The sequence below is a fragment of the Strongylocentrotus purpuratus genome, unplaced genomic scaffold, assembly GCF_000002235.5.
Source record: "Strongylocentrotus purpuratus isolate Spur 01 unplaced genomic scaffold, Spur_5.0 spur5_scaffold_19, whole genome shotgun sequence".
NCBI classification, from domain to species: Eukaryota; Metazoa; Echinodermata; class Echinoidea; order Camarodonta; family Strongylocentrotidae; genus Strongylocentrotus; species Strongylocentrotus purpuratus.
Window position 1 is genome coordinate 8,756,756 of NW_022145604.1, and position 15,824 is coordinate 8,772,579.

General features: G+C 37.5%; 1 protein-coding gene across 1 annotated transcript in view; it reads right to left on the reverse strand.

The window, feature by feature from the left end:
* LOC582776 (adenylate cyclase type 5) overlaps positions 1-15,824 on the reverse strand; it is a 143,256-nt gene that overhangs the window by 39,547 nt on the left and 87,885 nt on the right. The window contains exon 5 of the mRNA XM_030990224.1: positions 9,202-9,329. Within this exon, the coding sequence (XP_030846084.1) occupies positions 9,202-9,329 (128 nt within the window). The remainder of the gene's footprint in view (positions 1-9,201; positions 9,330-15,824) is intronic.

Here is a 15,824-nt window from a genome sequence, read left to right on the forward strand (position 1 = left end):
TGTCTACATCAATAACCCACTTCTTGTAATTTATGGCCAAAATCAAACTGATTGTATCCTCTTGCAGCACAAAACGTAGGACCATTCGGTGCAAGGGTCTGAAAATCAGACTATAAAATAAAACGACAGCAATCCCTAAATTTGATGCGACAACCAACAGTGCTTTAGTTTTGAGGAAAGTTCTAAACAAGTATTATCTTTCAAATGCCGTTGGAATTTAACCTTTTCATTTTGTTGGCCTGCACATGGGACATTAATACCTATAATGCCCTTCTGGCTCAAAACAGATGATACATATTGCCTCTAACAATTTGCTCTTGATCTTAACTATCATCAGCACTTCTCTTCTTAAACTGTCCTCCTCAATAAAGTCCTCCCTCACACTAATTAAACCATGGAGACAGTCGACTATCGATCATCACACCTACAAATTCCTTAGAGGGGAGTGCTCAAACCATCTTGAACCCGGTAATGAGCCCTTTAATGATCCATTACATCATCTTCTTTATCTCTCTGGTTTACATCATGGTACAATACAAGCCACAAAATACTGAATCACTCTAACACAATGCTCCCAATTGGTAAACTCCATCATTAGTGTTAACACAGCAAGAAAAACCATGGATATCTGTTACAACTCTGCCAGTTCTTGCAGTGTAAACGCGTGCACTACAAACATTGGTGATGTATTCCTAATTTTGCTTACGTGTCTCTCCTTGCTTTTGTGCTATCGCATCCAGAGTACTCACACAAACACACAAAAACAGAATGGGCAGAAACCTACAGTTTTTTATTTTGGTTTTCCAGTAGTGTATGGTAGTTTGTATGGCAGTGTAAATAGGCCGATAGTGTAATAGTAAGTGACTTACAAATACAGCATTTATCAATTACAAAGTGATCCCTATTTTTAGCATAGAAGGAAATAGATGTGCATTGGCCGGGTGTAAGGAAAAAGATGTGCATTGGGTGTCAGCAAATACAAGGAAGTTCAGAGTATTTATAATTATATTTTTTGAAGAATAACTCCATTTGGTTTGAGTTCTATAAAAATGTGACTAATGATTAAAATAATAACTCACACACAAATTCCAAGAAATACATAAGTTCTCGGATGATTAATCAGCAGATTTACAAAAGTATGTCACGTCTACAATTACTCACACCGTTGCTCTGATTACAATACAGTTGCATTTTATAATCAATGGGAAAGACTCGGCTTGGTTTTCTGTACTTATGTCAAGAGTAATATCTTTCTTTGTCTACAAGATTTAAAGTTTTTAAAACATTTACAATGAACTATAGTTCACATTGAAAAGTACTAAGCTCTTTGGATTATTTTCTTCTTTTCTGGTGTAATTTTATAAGGCTTTTCTTTTCCTCAACCTTATCATATTACTGGGATAAATTTCATGGGGCTGGGCATATATTATCGGCTGAGAGTCAGAGGGGCGCTAAGTCTCTATGGAAGTACATGGGTTAATGTCCTTCTGGCTCTAAGCACTGCAGACTATAGATGCCACCTGTGGTTCTGATACGGTTAACATCGATTCCCCAGAAGATATCTGTCAGATATAACAGCATCATTGCTCCCCCAAATCTGTCTAAATCAAATTAAGGGTTGGGAATCCGGTTCAGCCGACCGTACCCCGTTCACATCGGGCTCGAAATCCGATGCGATGCGGAGACAACCCGAGAGTGTTACCCGAGTCAAATCCATGTTAAATGAATTTATGCTAGGTGAGATATAACCGGTATTGACATATTTCATTAAACGGCAGAGCACACAAACTGCCTATAAGGTATAGACCATATGGTAGGTATACAATACACATACAATCTGTGAAATATACATATAGAGCTCATGCTCTGTTTGATGGCCCAAAGGTGTAAACGCACTGTTAGTGCAGGCCCATTCACACTAGCACTCGTTCTGGGTTAGACCAAAGCTGAATCAAGTCATGGAGGAGTTTGGACAGAGTGAGGTAAACTCAATGTGCGTAATTGCAGGGATTCGCACAGTGAAATTGTCAAAACTTGCAAAAGAGCCAAAATGTTGATATAAAAAAGAACATTTCTTAAAGTATGGTGGCAATTTATTCATTGTAAGCAAAATTACAGACTTTTTTTCTTTCAAATTTTGATTTTGCAGCTTGGAGTCTTTAATTCACTTCATTAGTTGTGTACAAAATGAGGGCTTCTATTTTTCACTCATAGAGAGAAAATTGTGCACATACTTCATAAACTAATCTTGATGTTACAGATACATTTTAGATCAGTTTTTGAGGGCATCCAAATTCCTGACAGGGGCATAACTCAGGTTAAATTTATGTGGGTAGAAGAGCTGCCTTACAAGGTTCTGTCTAATATCAGCTCTGTATCGATCAGCTCTCACAACGCTCCACATTGAAGCCCAGTGTGAATGGAGTGTATAAGTTTCACTGCCATTTACAAGCTGCAGAGTAGGCATTCATATCCAACTGTGTCTGATATCAGCTCTGGGTTAAGAATTTAGTGTGAATGTAGTATATAAGATTCACTGCCATATACATTCTGCAGAGAAGAGCATTCATATCCAACCGTATCTGCTATCAGCTCTGGGTTAAAATGCCAATGCGAACAGGGTATATAAGATGTAGTGCCATTTGCAAGCTATAGACGGGGAGGAAAGTTCACTACAACTAGGCTAGTAATATTGACTATTCTTTGCTATTTTGGGGGTGTGCCCGTCCATCACCCGTGTCGGAAAGACCTGAGGCCAGAGAAGAGGAAGGCACATAATGCAGACACTGTGTTTAAACCAGACACTATATGTGCAATACGTGGGACTATTGAGTATTTCCAGAGAAATACAACATGGAAGCAATATCGTCCTCTATGCTATTACTTGCGTCTTTTAAGTACATAAAATACACATTTATTCATCCCCAAAAAAGAAAATAAAGGATGCAGTTTTTCTGCAACTTATCAGAACGAGGCTTTATTAACATGTTTCTTTTTTCATATCGCCATGTCGATGAAGATACTTCACCAACATAAATACTTACTGGAAATAAATTCCTGGTAATTAACTGATAAGTCTACATCAACCTATAATATCTCTTGTTTACAAACAAAAACTGCAGATCTGTTGGACTATTGTACATGCATTTGCTATCAACATCCCACGTACTATTACCCCTAATATAACCCAATCAATTAATCTATTCATAGCACACTCTATAAAAGGGCAAGAGGTACTATCTAATGAAGTCAACGTCCTTGCACTTTAAGAGAAGCGCATCTTAGCGCATCTTCTTCAAGACGTTTTACGTTATTCATGTGACATTGACATTAAATATTTATTCAATATTGTCGAAAAGTTTAATGAACTTGTGTTATTTTGACATAATAATTTCAATTCAATTCAATTCAAATTACTTTATTCAATTCTATCTTTGTATTCAAAACAAATATTTGTAAAAATATATTAGTTTTTTAAAAAACATGCCATTCCATGCATATATATATTTTTTAAAATTTTAAATGACATATAAATAATACAATAAATAATTTGGGCACAGCTGTGAAAAAAGGGGGGAAAAAAAAAATCATTTTTTTAAAAATCCTTCAAGGTTTTGTCAAGACAGCTTAGCTATTAAGAAGCTTAATTCTAAGATGCTGAGAACAACTGGATTGGCCCATCTGAGCTATTCCCGGCACATTGAATGTTTTCGTAAAATGTCTGGTGACACTATTGTTCACATTTGCAACTTATTTAAAAAAAAGCATCCTTCTCATCATGTATTCAACCTTTCCTGAGAGATGATCAAATCAACGATTAGATGCAAGACTAAGAGTAAATGAATAAAAATTCCTTGAAGAGTGAAATCATAATCATATTTCTGAGCCTATTATTGTTAAAGCAAGCAAAAAATATCTTTAACGGGGAAAATAGCAACATGTAATTGAAATTGTTTCAGGAAAAAATGCAGCTATCATTATAGTAAAATAACATGCTTCTGGACTAATATAGGTACAAGTAGTCATTGTAAAATCACAAGTTGGCCAGAGCTTTTGGTTAAGATTTGCCAACCATGGCACAGGAGAGGATAATTAAAGGACTGTCCATATTTATAAGATTGTTACCTACTTCAATACAAACAATCCACATACAAACAATGTACATTCTACCAGCAGAACTTGTATGTATTGTGTTGAAATATTCCAGATGACTTGATGGCTATTCTACAGTGTGGAGGATTATGAATGTGTCTACTCATACATACATAATGAAATCATATGAAATGAGAAATGCTTGATTTGAAACCAATACGCGCACTCTCTCTTTTATCATAAATAAATGAAACATAAATTGAACGTGTAAGATTTTATATTACAGTAATTTGCTAATAAAAAATGTCATCTTACGTATATTATATTGTATACAGTTTACTCTGTTTTCACAGAGAAATTTCAACTAATTTATTTGTATATGTAATGCAATTATACTTAATTTCAAAGAAACAGGTTAAATTCCTTTGAGTATGAGGGTATTCTTTTCAGGGGAAATGTTATCTAAGATATTCTTCCATCTTACCATAAAAATATTGAAAAAAGCTCATAAATTTTTCATCTTTCTCTGGCAGAAGTCAATGAACTTTCTCTTCCACATTATGAAGTGAGTGTGCATACTTGTGGCTCTCGATCAACAGACATTTTTTTGTATACTTTGCACATGTCATTCCCACATGACTCTTCTTGACTTAACTACACAAGCAACAGGTGTGGGAGCTATGTACACAATCATCTATTCATGTGCAGTATGGTACTGACATGGGCGAAGGGCGAAGGGGGAAGGGGGAAGGGGGGAATTAGAATATACATGTATTACTGTACAAACTCGTGACCACAACAGGTTTCATCCATCAGGCAAAATCCCACTCTTTTTGAGAATTTCTCTCATTTTTCTCGAACAAGTTACCCCTTAAAAAAATTTAACCTGCTCTAACATTCGCCCTAAACAGTGTCTACCCTGTGATGTTTATTTTTATGTCTCTTTCTTTTTGTTATCAGAACAGATTTGTGCAATACGAGGCTGAACAAAGTCCGGGCTAAGGATACTGAAAAAGGTACCTTAAATGTGTTTCAAGAAACTCAACCAAAATACCCTTTCCTTGTTTTTTTGCCTACTTGACTCCCTTAAATGCATCACATACTTTAACCAGCAAAAAAACTACTCTTTTTACATGATTTCTTGGTTGTGCGTGTGTCTAGCAATATAAATTCGATTTACAGGGAAAACTCTATACATTACTGTCATCGTCACTCTTAAAATTCATGGGTGCATATCTCTTGTAATTGAGAGATTATTAGATCCAATGTGATAAGACACACCGGATCACGCAAAGGGGTCGACATCAAACCGATTTGGCACCTGCATGAAAACGTAGTGATTTCACCTGTCGTGCAATGATCATCTAAGTAGAAAAACTCTTCAAGTATGCTGAATTATAACATCCCCCTTTTTGTTTTACTTCAAACGAAAGCGGGATTCAAACCAGGACTGTGTTAAGAGCAGATTTGATTGGCAGGTAGAGGTGTCAAGGTAAGTGGTTTAAAAACTTGACCAGCAATGCAAAGTTTGGGGTTCCATACCCGGCATGATACTTATCCCAATAAGCAATTTTTTTTTTTTTCTACACTGCTTCTATCCACTTAAGTGTTAAATGGGTATCCAATAGGATGCAAAGTCATTGTAGTTTTTCTCGGTATCTCTAAAATGATGCCTAGCTGGAATCCTCTCCAGGGAGTGGAGAATGTGCAAACATTGTGTGCAGAAACCCTAATAAAGCGCTCTGGTATTTTAAAGGAATTTCGTCTTACCGAATACCAGTTTACATCACCTGGGTAAAGAGTTTCTAATATAGATTAATGTATCACAAGAGAACATTAGTGCTGTGGTGGGACTTGAACTGTGAACCATATCATATACAGTCTAGTGACATATCCACTAGACCATATCACCTCTACATTGATTTGATGAAATAATTGCAGTAAAGCATTATGTTCAAGAACCTTCTTACGGTTTTTTCTCATTACACTTGAGTACATGAATCCATGGTGACTTAATGACAAATGATTCTAATCTTACCTTTTATAAACAGATTGATATCATCGTTTATCATGATACATATGTATATGGTTGCTTTGAGGCAAACAAATTAAATCTTATGCTTTGCGAAAACCGTTTGATAGCAATGTTTCAGAGAAGAAGGGTTTAGACCAAAACCACTTGATCTAAATCTCTTTAGAATACTGCCAAACAGGTGATTAAAATGCAACTATAGTGACCACAATAAAGAGAATATCTGAGGAAAAGTTTGTCCTATTTGCCTACTGTCCTGCTTTCACCCTGATTGTTACATTCTAAATATAATAAGAATTCAAAATATGCAGTGAATGATGAAAAAAATATCAAGGTATACATCAGTGATTTTATTGAGTTTCTAAAGAATGATTTGATGCTTACCAATAAAATCAATACAAGGGATTTCTAAGACACAAGAAATACATGATGTTCTTGACTACATCCAGGTGCTCTCATACGTCAAACGATTTAAGTAAATTGATCAGTTAATTTGAAGAAAAAAAGAAATATCAGTACTTACTTTAAAAAAAAAATCATATTAAGAAAACAATGTCTTCCTTCGCATACCATCACTTTTAACATTTTGATCTCATGGCATATTTCAGATTATTTGTAATTTTGAGTATGCTAACCACATTTTTTTTTTGCAGGCCTTTTAATTCAAACCCCTATGCAAGCTCTAGCTAGCTCGCTCTCTCTCTCTCTCTCTCTCTCTCTCTCTCTCTTTCTATATATCTGTCTATCTGTAAGTGTGTCTGTTTCCCTCTACCTCCCACTTTCTCTCTTTCTCTTGCTCGCGCTCTCTCTCTCCCTCTCTCTCTCTCTCTCATTTCCTATCCTCCATGTTTCTATCTGTCTTTCTCTCTTCATCCATTGTCTATGTTTATATCTCCCTTTATCATGAAATCAAAAGATGGAGAGGCGAAAAATGAACAAATAATACAAATCTGTCTGGTGTCTAGAAAAAAAGGGTACTCTTATGAAAACATACATTCAGGGCTTTCAGTGCACCTTAAATAGTAGAGGATATCCAAATTTCAACTTGAATGCATGGCACACCTGCAGTTTTGTTTTTAGACGGAAGTTCTTATATCTACAGGAGACAAATTCCTTGCCCTCCCCATCGTCAAAGATCAACAGATGGGAAGCAAATACAAAGAACCACTGAAGCCTTTTCACACACCATGCAATAGAGAGCCTTAGAGAAACTATCAGGGCAAAAGAATGTTCTTGTACATGTATAATTAATGAATCAAAGGTCTACGGGAGATGAGCTCCCTTATTCTTCCTACTTTTAAAGATCAAACGATGAGAAGCAAATACAAAGGACCTCAGAAGCCCTTTCACATACCAAAATGATAAAGTGCCTGAGAGGAATAACTGTCGCAGCAATAGAATGTTTATACACATCATGACTGAATCACAGGCCTACAGGAGATGAACTCCCGTATTCTTCCCATCTTCAAATATCAAAAGATGGGAAGCCAAAGTGAGGGACCTCTGGTGCCCAGTCACATACCGAGCAATAAAGTGCCTGAGAGAAACTGTCGCAGCAAAAGAATGTTTGTGCACATGATGAATGAATCGCAGATCTACAGGAGATGAACTTCCTTTTCCACCCCCATCTTCAAAGATTAACAGATGAGAAGCAAAACAAAGGACCTCACAGAACCATTTACACACTAAGCAATATAAAAATGAATGAATCGCAGGTGGGGTTCAAAAAACCTTTTTAGGTGAACACAAAAAAAGTCCCTATGCATCTTTATTCATCCGCAATGTCCACTACTTCTACGTCTATTACTTCTATGTCTACTTTTATGTCCAGTACTTCTATGTCTAGTACTTCAAATTTGCTACTTCTACATCTACTTTTATGTCTGCTATTTCGATGTCCACTATTTCGAAGTCTTCTACGTCTACTACTTCTACATCTACTACTTCTACATCTACTTCTGCTACATCCACTACTTCTACGTCTACTACTTCTACATCTACTACATCTACTACTTCTACATCTACTACTTCTACATCTACTACTTCTACGTCTACTACTTCTACGTCTACCACTTCTATGTCTACTACTTCTACATCTACTACTTCTACATCTACTACTTCTACGTCTACTTCTGCTACATCCACTACTTCTACGTCTACTACTTCTACATCTACTACTTCTACGTTTACTACTTCTACGTTTACTACTTCTACATCTACTACTTCTACGTCTACTACTTCTACATCTACTACTTCTACGTTTACTACTTCTACGTCTACTACTTCTACGTCTACTACTTGTATGTCCACTCATTCTACGTCTACTACTTCTTCGTCTACTACTTCTACATCTACTACTTCTACATCTACTACTTCTACGTTTACTACTTCTACGTTTACTACTTCTACATCTACTACTTTTACGTCTTCTGCTTCTACATCTACCACTTCTACGTCTACTTCTTCTATATCTACTACTTCTACGTCTACTACTTCTACGTCTACTACTTCTACGTCTACTACTTCTACGTCTACTACTTCTACTACTACTTCTACATCTACTACTTCTACATCTACTACTTCTACGTCTACTACTTCTACTACTACTTCTACATCTACTACTTCTACGTCTACTACTTCTACTACTACTTCTACGTCTACTACTTCTACGTCCACTACTTCTACTTCCTCACATACTGCTACAAAAAAAGTGTAAAACAAGAATGATATCAAATAATTTCAGGTTATAAGAATGTTGTACAAGTAGCAAGTACGTGCAAGGGTCAACACATAGTATTACTTCTTGCTTAAAACAACATAACATTATGTATTAGCGACAAAAAATTTAGGTTAGAAGAGAAGTGAAATCAAATTCTTCTTCCGATAGAATAGTCATGTCAAACCGTTCAATCAATAACTTAATTTAGCAGTAAAATAAGTTATAAAACAGGAAAGCAATACAAACACCTGCAATAAAAAGAGAACATATATATATATGAAGCAAATTCTGCAATAGCATAAATTCATCAATTATTCCATAAGTGAAGATGATTGAAGAGCAATCTCACTCTACTTACGATATCGCTTCTATCATGTCCAATCCCATCTCTACACAGCAGTGTCCATGGTCAGGCCTTGGGTCAGGTAACCCTGAAACGCAGTAGTAACAGTCACCCAGGATCTTGATTCTCAAACAATGATTTTCCTGAAGGAAAGAAAAGATGGTAGGAAGGATTACGATTAATCCAAAAATAAGCATGTTTTAAATGACTCTGCAATGATATTTCAGTAATGAATCAAGCCTTATTAAAGTAGTAGAGGTATTTACAAGTTCTATTTTTAATAGCACGGTCCTAAGTTCCCTACGTCCAATAGAATCATGACTTTCACTAATTATGCATTTTGCACTCTGGAATAGTCTTTTTGTTCCACTAAATTTTGCCGACCTACAAAAATCATAGGCTGAAAGCCCATTAGATGAGACTGACAGTCCAAGCGGCCGACAATCCATGAGACCGTTCTTGTGCAGGTTTTCAGAGAATTTTCTTTGGGCTCATAAAAGTGAAGTTGAAACCTTGTGGGCTACTGTTCTACTGAGGTATCCTGAAATAATGACGTAATTGGAGAACCAATTTTAGAAGAAAATTCCAAAATGGAAAAGTAAATGTTGAATTTTAATTATAATTTCAAATGAATTTTATTTTTAGCGTCTGCAACAAAGTTAGATATCAATTTTTTTTTCCTGTGGGCCAGAAGGACATTAATACAGAGAGTTGTCCTTTCTGGCTCTAAAAAGATTACTTGATAAATTATAAGTAATTAAAAGGTCAACAATTTATGGGGACATTCTTTAAGAATTGAAAATATACCGGTAAATGAATAATCAAAATGGCATTGATAGCACCATAACTAGAGAAAGAATGTTAAAAGCAATTCCAAATCTCAACTGTCCTATTAATAACCTTCCTTTTGAAACATCTTATAATGATTTTGCTACATATGTTCCAAAATTAATATCAAATTTACAAGGGAGAGAAAGAATACATGACAACACAGCCCTAGTCAATCATAATTTTACAATATCAGGACAATCAACGGTTCAATAGGATTTTATCAATCGATTTCCAGAACAAATACAATCATTCCTATTGCCAATATGCAACAGGTGCGTACAATTTCTTTCTTTCTTTCTGTTAAATGCAGGAATCCTGAAAATGGGTCAACCAGAATTCAATTGCCCTTTCAACGAAGAATTCCAAGTAGAATGTGTGCTTGTCTACACAGTATACCTTAAAGACAGGTGCAACTGTGTGCGTTCGTTGATGTATGGTGAGTATACATACATAACAGGTGCGTTTGAAAGGTGTGTGCATTGCCTGTGTATCAAAGAGAATGATGCACTCAGCACTTTCCGACATGAAATATCAATATTTGAAATTGATTGCGGGCACATGATTTTAAAGATACGATCACAGTGATCATTCATGTCACCTAAATTTCAATACCTAATCATACTCATGGGTTAGGAGCAAGAAAGGCACTGTCTTTGTATTAGAGTATATATGAGCTAGGCCCTTCGATCTGGCTCCACACAGACAATATATCAACAAAAAAGCTAGTCTTTCTTATTGAATTTAAATTAAATGTAACAAAGTGCTTTGTTTTAGGCTTAATAATGTCAGATAATGATTTAAAACATGTCTCAACTGAGTGGTTTTTAAACTTGGTTGGCAATGCAAGGCTTAAATTTGACAACTATAGACTTTAACTTCTAGAATAAGTAAAGCCTGAAATAATGAACTCATGCTGGAATCTACAAAAAGTGCATGATTAATTAAAATCAAAACGTGTCAGCAAGATTAATATTGTCGCCGCAGTAATGTCCTTTCGCAAGACAATAACCTATATTTGCCACTTTTCGCCCAGGTGAGGGAAAAAAAAAAACCTGGCAAAAATTATGAACTTAAAATGCTTGAGCATTGTAATGACAGCCGTGCCAAAGCCAGGGGGCAATGATAATGTAGCGCAAGGAGCGGCAATATGCCGGACATTAGTTAAAACAGAACTCCACTATTGTTATTTTTGTTGTTGTATTGATTGGTATTATTATTATCATTATCATTATTGATATTATAATAACTGTCATTATTTATTATAATCGTTGTCATTGTTGTTGTTGTTATAATTGTCATTATTGTCATTATTATTATTATTATCATTATCACAATAAATGATATTGACGGGGATGCCAATTTCGTATAAGTAAGAGAGCTTCCCCTTATAACACTTATGAAATGACAATGACAGAAAAATACACAGATCTGGTTAAACAATAATCTTAAGAGTCTCATTGAGTCAATTTACAGCTACTGGCAATCTCTGCACAAGCTAGTTGTCATCAATACACCCAACAATTTCCCTCTCCTTCGTGCCAATTTACAGAACACTTGCTGCATTTCTTTGTGACAAATGCTTACTCGATACAAAACAACTTCAAGAGCACGTCTTAAGGATTCATCCTGACACGGAGCAATTGAATCCGTGATTTATACGACATTTATACATCTCTGTGCCATCAATATTCCTCAGTCTGAAAATTTTGTCACATTGCAAAAACACGCAAGAATGACGTTTACTTTGCGGACATTTGTTTCTTCCTCGTCTCTTCCGGAAAGTCAACGCCGAGGTCAAAGGGCAGTCCCTACTGATAGACTCCACTTAAGGCTCCTTCGCATGACATGGTAAAATGTGGCAAGTTTATTTTCTTCTTTATGTACATGAGTAAATAGCAAGAGGGGATGAAAAAAATGTAGCTGCACACTACAAAGGTCCTATACACTTACTAATCTGTGTTTTACAAGATGAAAAAATGTAAAGTACGGAATTATTATTATTATGACGTACATTGAAGCAGGAATTCTTTACATAAAATGGCAACTAGCGATTATAAAATATAGCTGCGCACAACAGAGATCCAATTCTTACTTATCTGTATGTTATAAGATGAAGAAGCATAAAGTACACTATGATTATTATGATAACGTAAATCGCAGTGGGTATTCTTTTACGTAAAATGGCAAATGGTGATGATAAAATGTAGCCGTGCACAACAAAATTCTTACACTTACCAATTCTCTGTCTGTTATGAGATGTGGAAATGTAAAGAGCACTATGCTTATTTTGCCCTGGTGGCATATTGTCTTGCTGCTGGCAGATCGTCGTTATCATGCATGCACGACATAGAGCAAATATCTAAAAACTTATTTAGAAGGTTTAGATTCCTCCAGATATATTTTTCCCACTCAGGAAAAGAAAACAATGACAAGGATTTCTCTCATAATCAAGAGGTAATGGATTAAAACTACTATTATTTTTGAACTTGTGGGTATTTATATGCATAACATACTTCTGCTCATCTGTATTTGCAAAGCGCTTCACACTACGTTTCTATTTGGGGTGCTTTACACTGTAATTAGTACTCTTGTGAGTCCGGTCGAATCTGCACATTAAAGTGCACATGCTCTGCTCCCTGGGGAGTGTTCTGGCCAGGTGCCCTTTTGCAAGCAAACACAAACTAAATTAATGTTTGCATTTTTAAACACCTGGGTGGAAAGTGGCTGATGTAGATGTCTTGCCAAAGGACATTATTGCAATGCATGGCGGGACTCGAACCACAAACCATGTTATCTATGACACCACAACGGTGCTATGCCTATGCCCTGATCCATGACACCACAACGGTGCAATGCCTATGCCCTGATCCATGACACCACAACGGTGCAATACTTATGCCCTGATCCATGACACCACCACGGTGCAATGCCTATGCCCTGATCCATGACACCACCACGGTGCAGTGCCTATGCCCTGATCCATGACACCACCACGGTGCAATGCCTATGCCCTGATCCATGACACCACCACGGTGCAATGCCTATGCCCTGATCCATGACACCACCACGGTGCAGTGCCTATGCCCTGATCCATGACACCACCACGGTGCAATGCCTATGCCCTGATCCATGACACCACCACGGTGCAATGCCTATGCCCTATATACTGCGAGCCGCACGACAACATGTGAACGTGGCGATGGGACCTCTGGTGAAAATATTTTGTTTTCTAATCACATCAAAGATGGTTAAAAGGGCATGATGACTATGCCCCCTTTAATTCAATGGTGCACCATTGGCACAATGTGCGCCTCATTAGGGATGCGTGAAGAAGGAAAGGTTTTAATGTACACAAGGGAATCTCTGTGGATAAAAGTCAGCTAGCCCTCTAGGCTAGTAACCTCATAGTCCGAGATGTTAAGAAGTGGGTGGGTGGGTGAGGGAAGGAGATGGAGGGATAGGGAGAGAGGGAGAGAGGGGAGATGGGGTGGAGAGAGGGGTGATGGGGTGGAGAGGAGAGATGGAGTGGAGAGGAGAAAAGAGAGAGAGAGAGGGGGGGGGGTAGAGGGGGAGAGAGAGAGAGAGAGAGAGAGAGAGAGAGAGGGGGGGATATGGAGAGAGGGAGAGAGAGAGTGGGATATGGAGAGAGGGATAGGGAGAGGGGGCAGGGAGAGGGGGACAGGGAGAGAGGGTGAGAGGGGAGAGATGGGGTGGAGAGGAGAGAAAGAGAAAGAGAGAGAGAGGAGAAAGAGAGAGAGGAGAAAGAGGGCTATGGAGAGAGGGATAGAGAGAGAGGGATAGGGAGAGAGGGTGAGAGGGGGAGAGATGGGGTGGAGAGGAGAGATAGAGAAAGAGAGAGAGAGAAAGAAGGAGAAGGGGGGATATGGAGAGAGGGAGAGAGAGGGGGTGAGAGAGGGAGGGATGGGGTGTAGAGGAGAGAAAGAGAGAGAGAGAGAGAGAGAGAGAGAGGGGGGAATGGCACAGAAAAGAAGACAGATTGGTGGATTGAGAGACAGAAACTGAGACACAAAAACATGAATCAAGAAAGAGACTGTGTTAAAGACAGCCTACAGTGACACATTTTCATAAGGGGGAGAGAAAAAGAGGGAGAGAGAGAGAGAGAGCAGGGAAAAGAGAGAGGGGGAGCAGGTGGGTGGAGAAGGGGGTCGGGGAGGTAGAGGGATAAGAATAGTAACGAGCTATATAAAGATGTACAGAGATAGAGAGAAAATAATATATACAGAAATAGAAACAGAGAAAGAGAGAGGGAGAGAAAGAGAGACAGTGACAGAGACAGAAAGAGAGAGACAGAGAGACAGACCGAGAGAGAGAGAGAGACAAAGAGAGAAAGATATTGATAGAGAAAAGAGGCAGAGACGGGGGAAGAAAAAACAAAGAGAAATGAGGTTGAGAGAAAAAACAAAAATACAATTTTCATGCTTTCAAAACATTGCGAGGGGCTCTGTGGCGCCTTGACTGTGATGTTAGTGTTTTTATGGAATCCTACCAGAGTAACTTTATTTCCTGGGAGAGGGAAATCTATTTCTCTGACCTTTTCTACAAAAATACAAAACCCACACGGCCAAAATCCCTTCAGACTGACTCCAAACTGACCAACTCTTGATCATTTGTTTGGAATATGATGTTTTGTTTGGTCTGTGGTCAGTTTTGAGTCGGTCTGGTTGGTGTGACAGCGGTACATTTCTTAAGCTTTAGTCTGTTTGGTTTGCTTACTGGCGATGGCATTCCTAAGCAAGGCATCGATTCTATGATTGCCATTCCATACCCAGGACATGAAGCCAGGGAGACGACGGGAGTCATGGTGATTCCGTCTGGTTGGAGCCGGCCAGCAGGGTATCAACTGCTTCATGGAGTTTATTCATGATCACATTTAAAACTGTTATGATTCAAATAGATGATTTGATGGTATATTTTCATAAATAAAGCTTTAGACATCTTGAAACGATAGAGTAAACTTATTTCTGTCATATCCTCATCAAAATAATTATAAAAAACATTCTCTCTTACCTATAATTCTCCCTCTGTCACTCTTTCTATCTCTCTCTCTCTCTCTCTCTCTCTCTCTCTCTCTCTCTTTCCTTCTCTCTATGTCCTGTTCTCTCATCTTCTTTGCCCTAATCTTTTCCCACTTTCTCCTCTCTCTCTCCTTCCCTTCCCCAAATCTCTTCCCTGTATATTTCCCTTATCTCTCTCTCTCTCTCTCTCTCTCTCTCTCTCTCTCTCTCTCTCTCTCGCTCTCTACCCCTCTCTCTTTCTGGATGTCATGTCACTCTATTTTCCTCAGACATTGCCAACTGCTTGAAATGAAGATGGATGAGAGAGCATCTACCATTTCCAGGCAAGCCATATTTCATTACAATACCTGACTTCAGGTCAGACAGCAAAAGAAAGGACTGAGGAATACCTGTACAACTTCTTTATTTACTCTATAAAAAAAAGATCATTCTAGACACAGTCAATTAAATACATAAAAATATTCCCCCCCCCCCCCCCCACCTCCTTCTCAAAATCTCTATTTTTTTTATTTTTTTAAAGTATTTTTTCAATATTACTTTTCCTCAAAAACATACATGTTCATCTACTTATTATCTACTTTTATTCTTTATCCCCAACTTCATGTGTAAACATGAATAATAAATTGAAGACAAATTATACTAAACCTAACTAAACAAGGCATGTAAAATTAATCTGTAAGTATTTCTAAAACATACACATCTAGTTTTATATTCTTTAATCAAAACTTTTGCTTGGTCTACTTTAACAACACAAATTGATGCCAAATATTA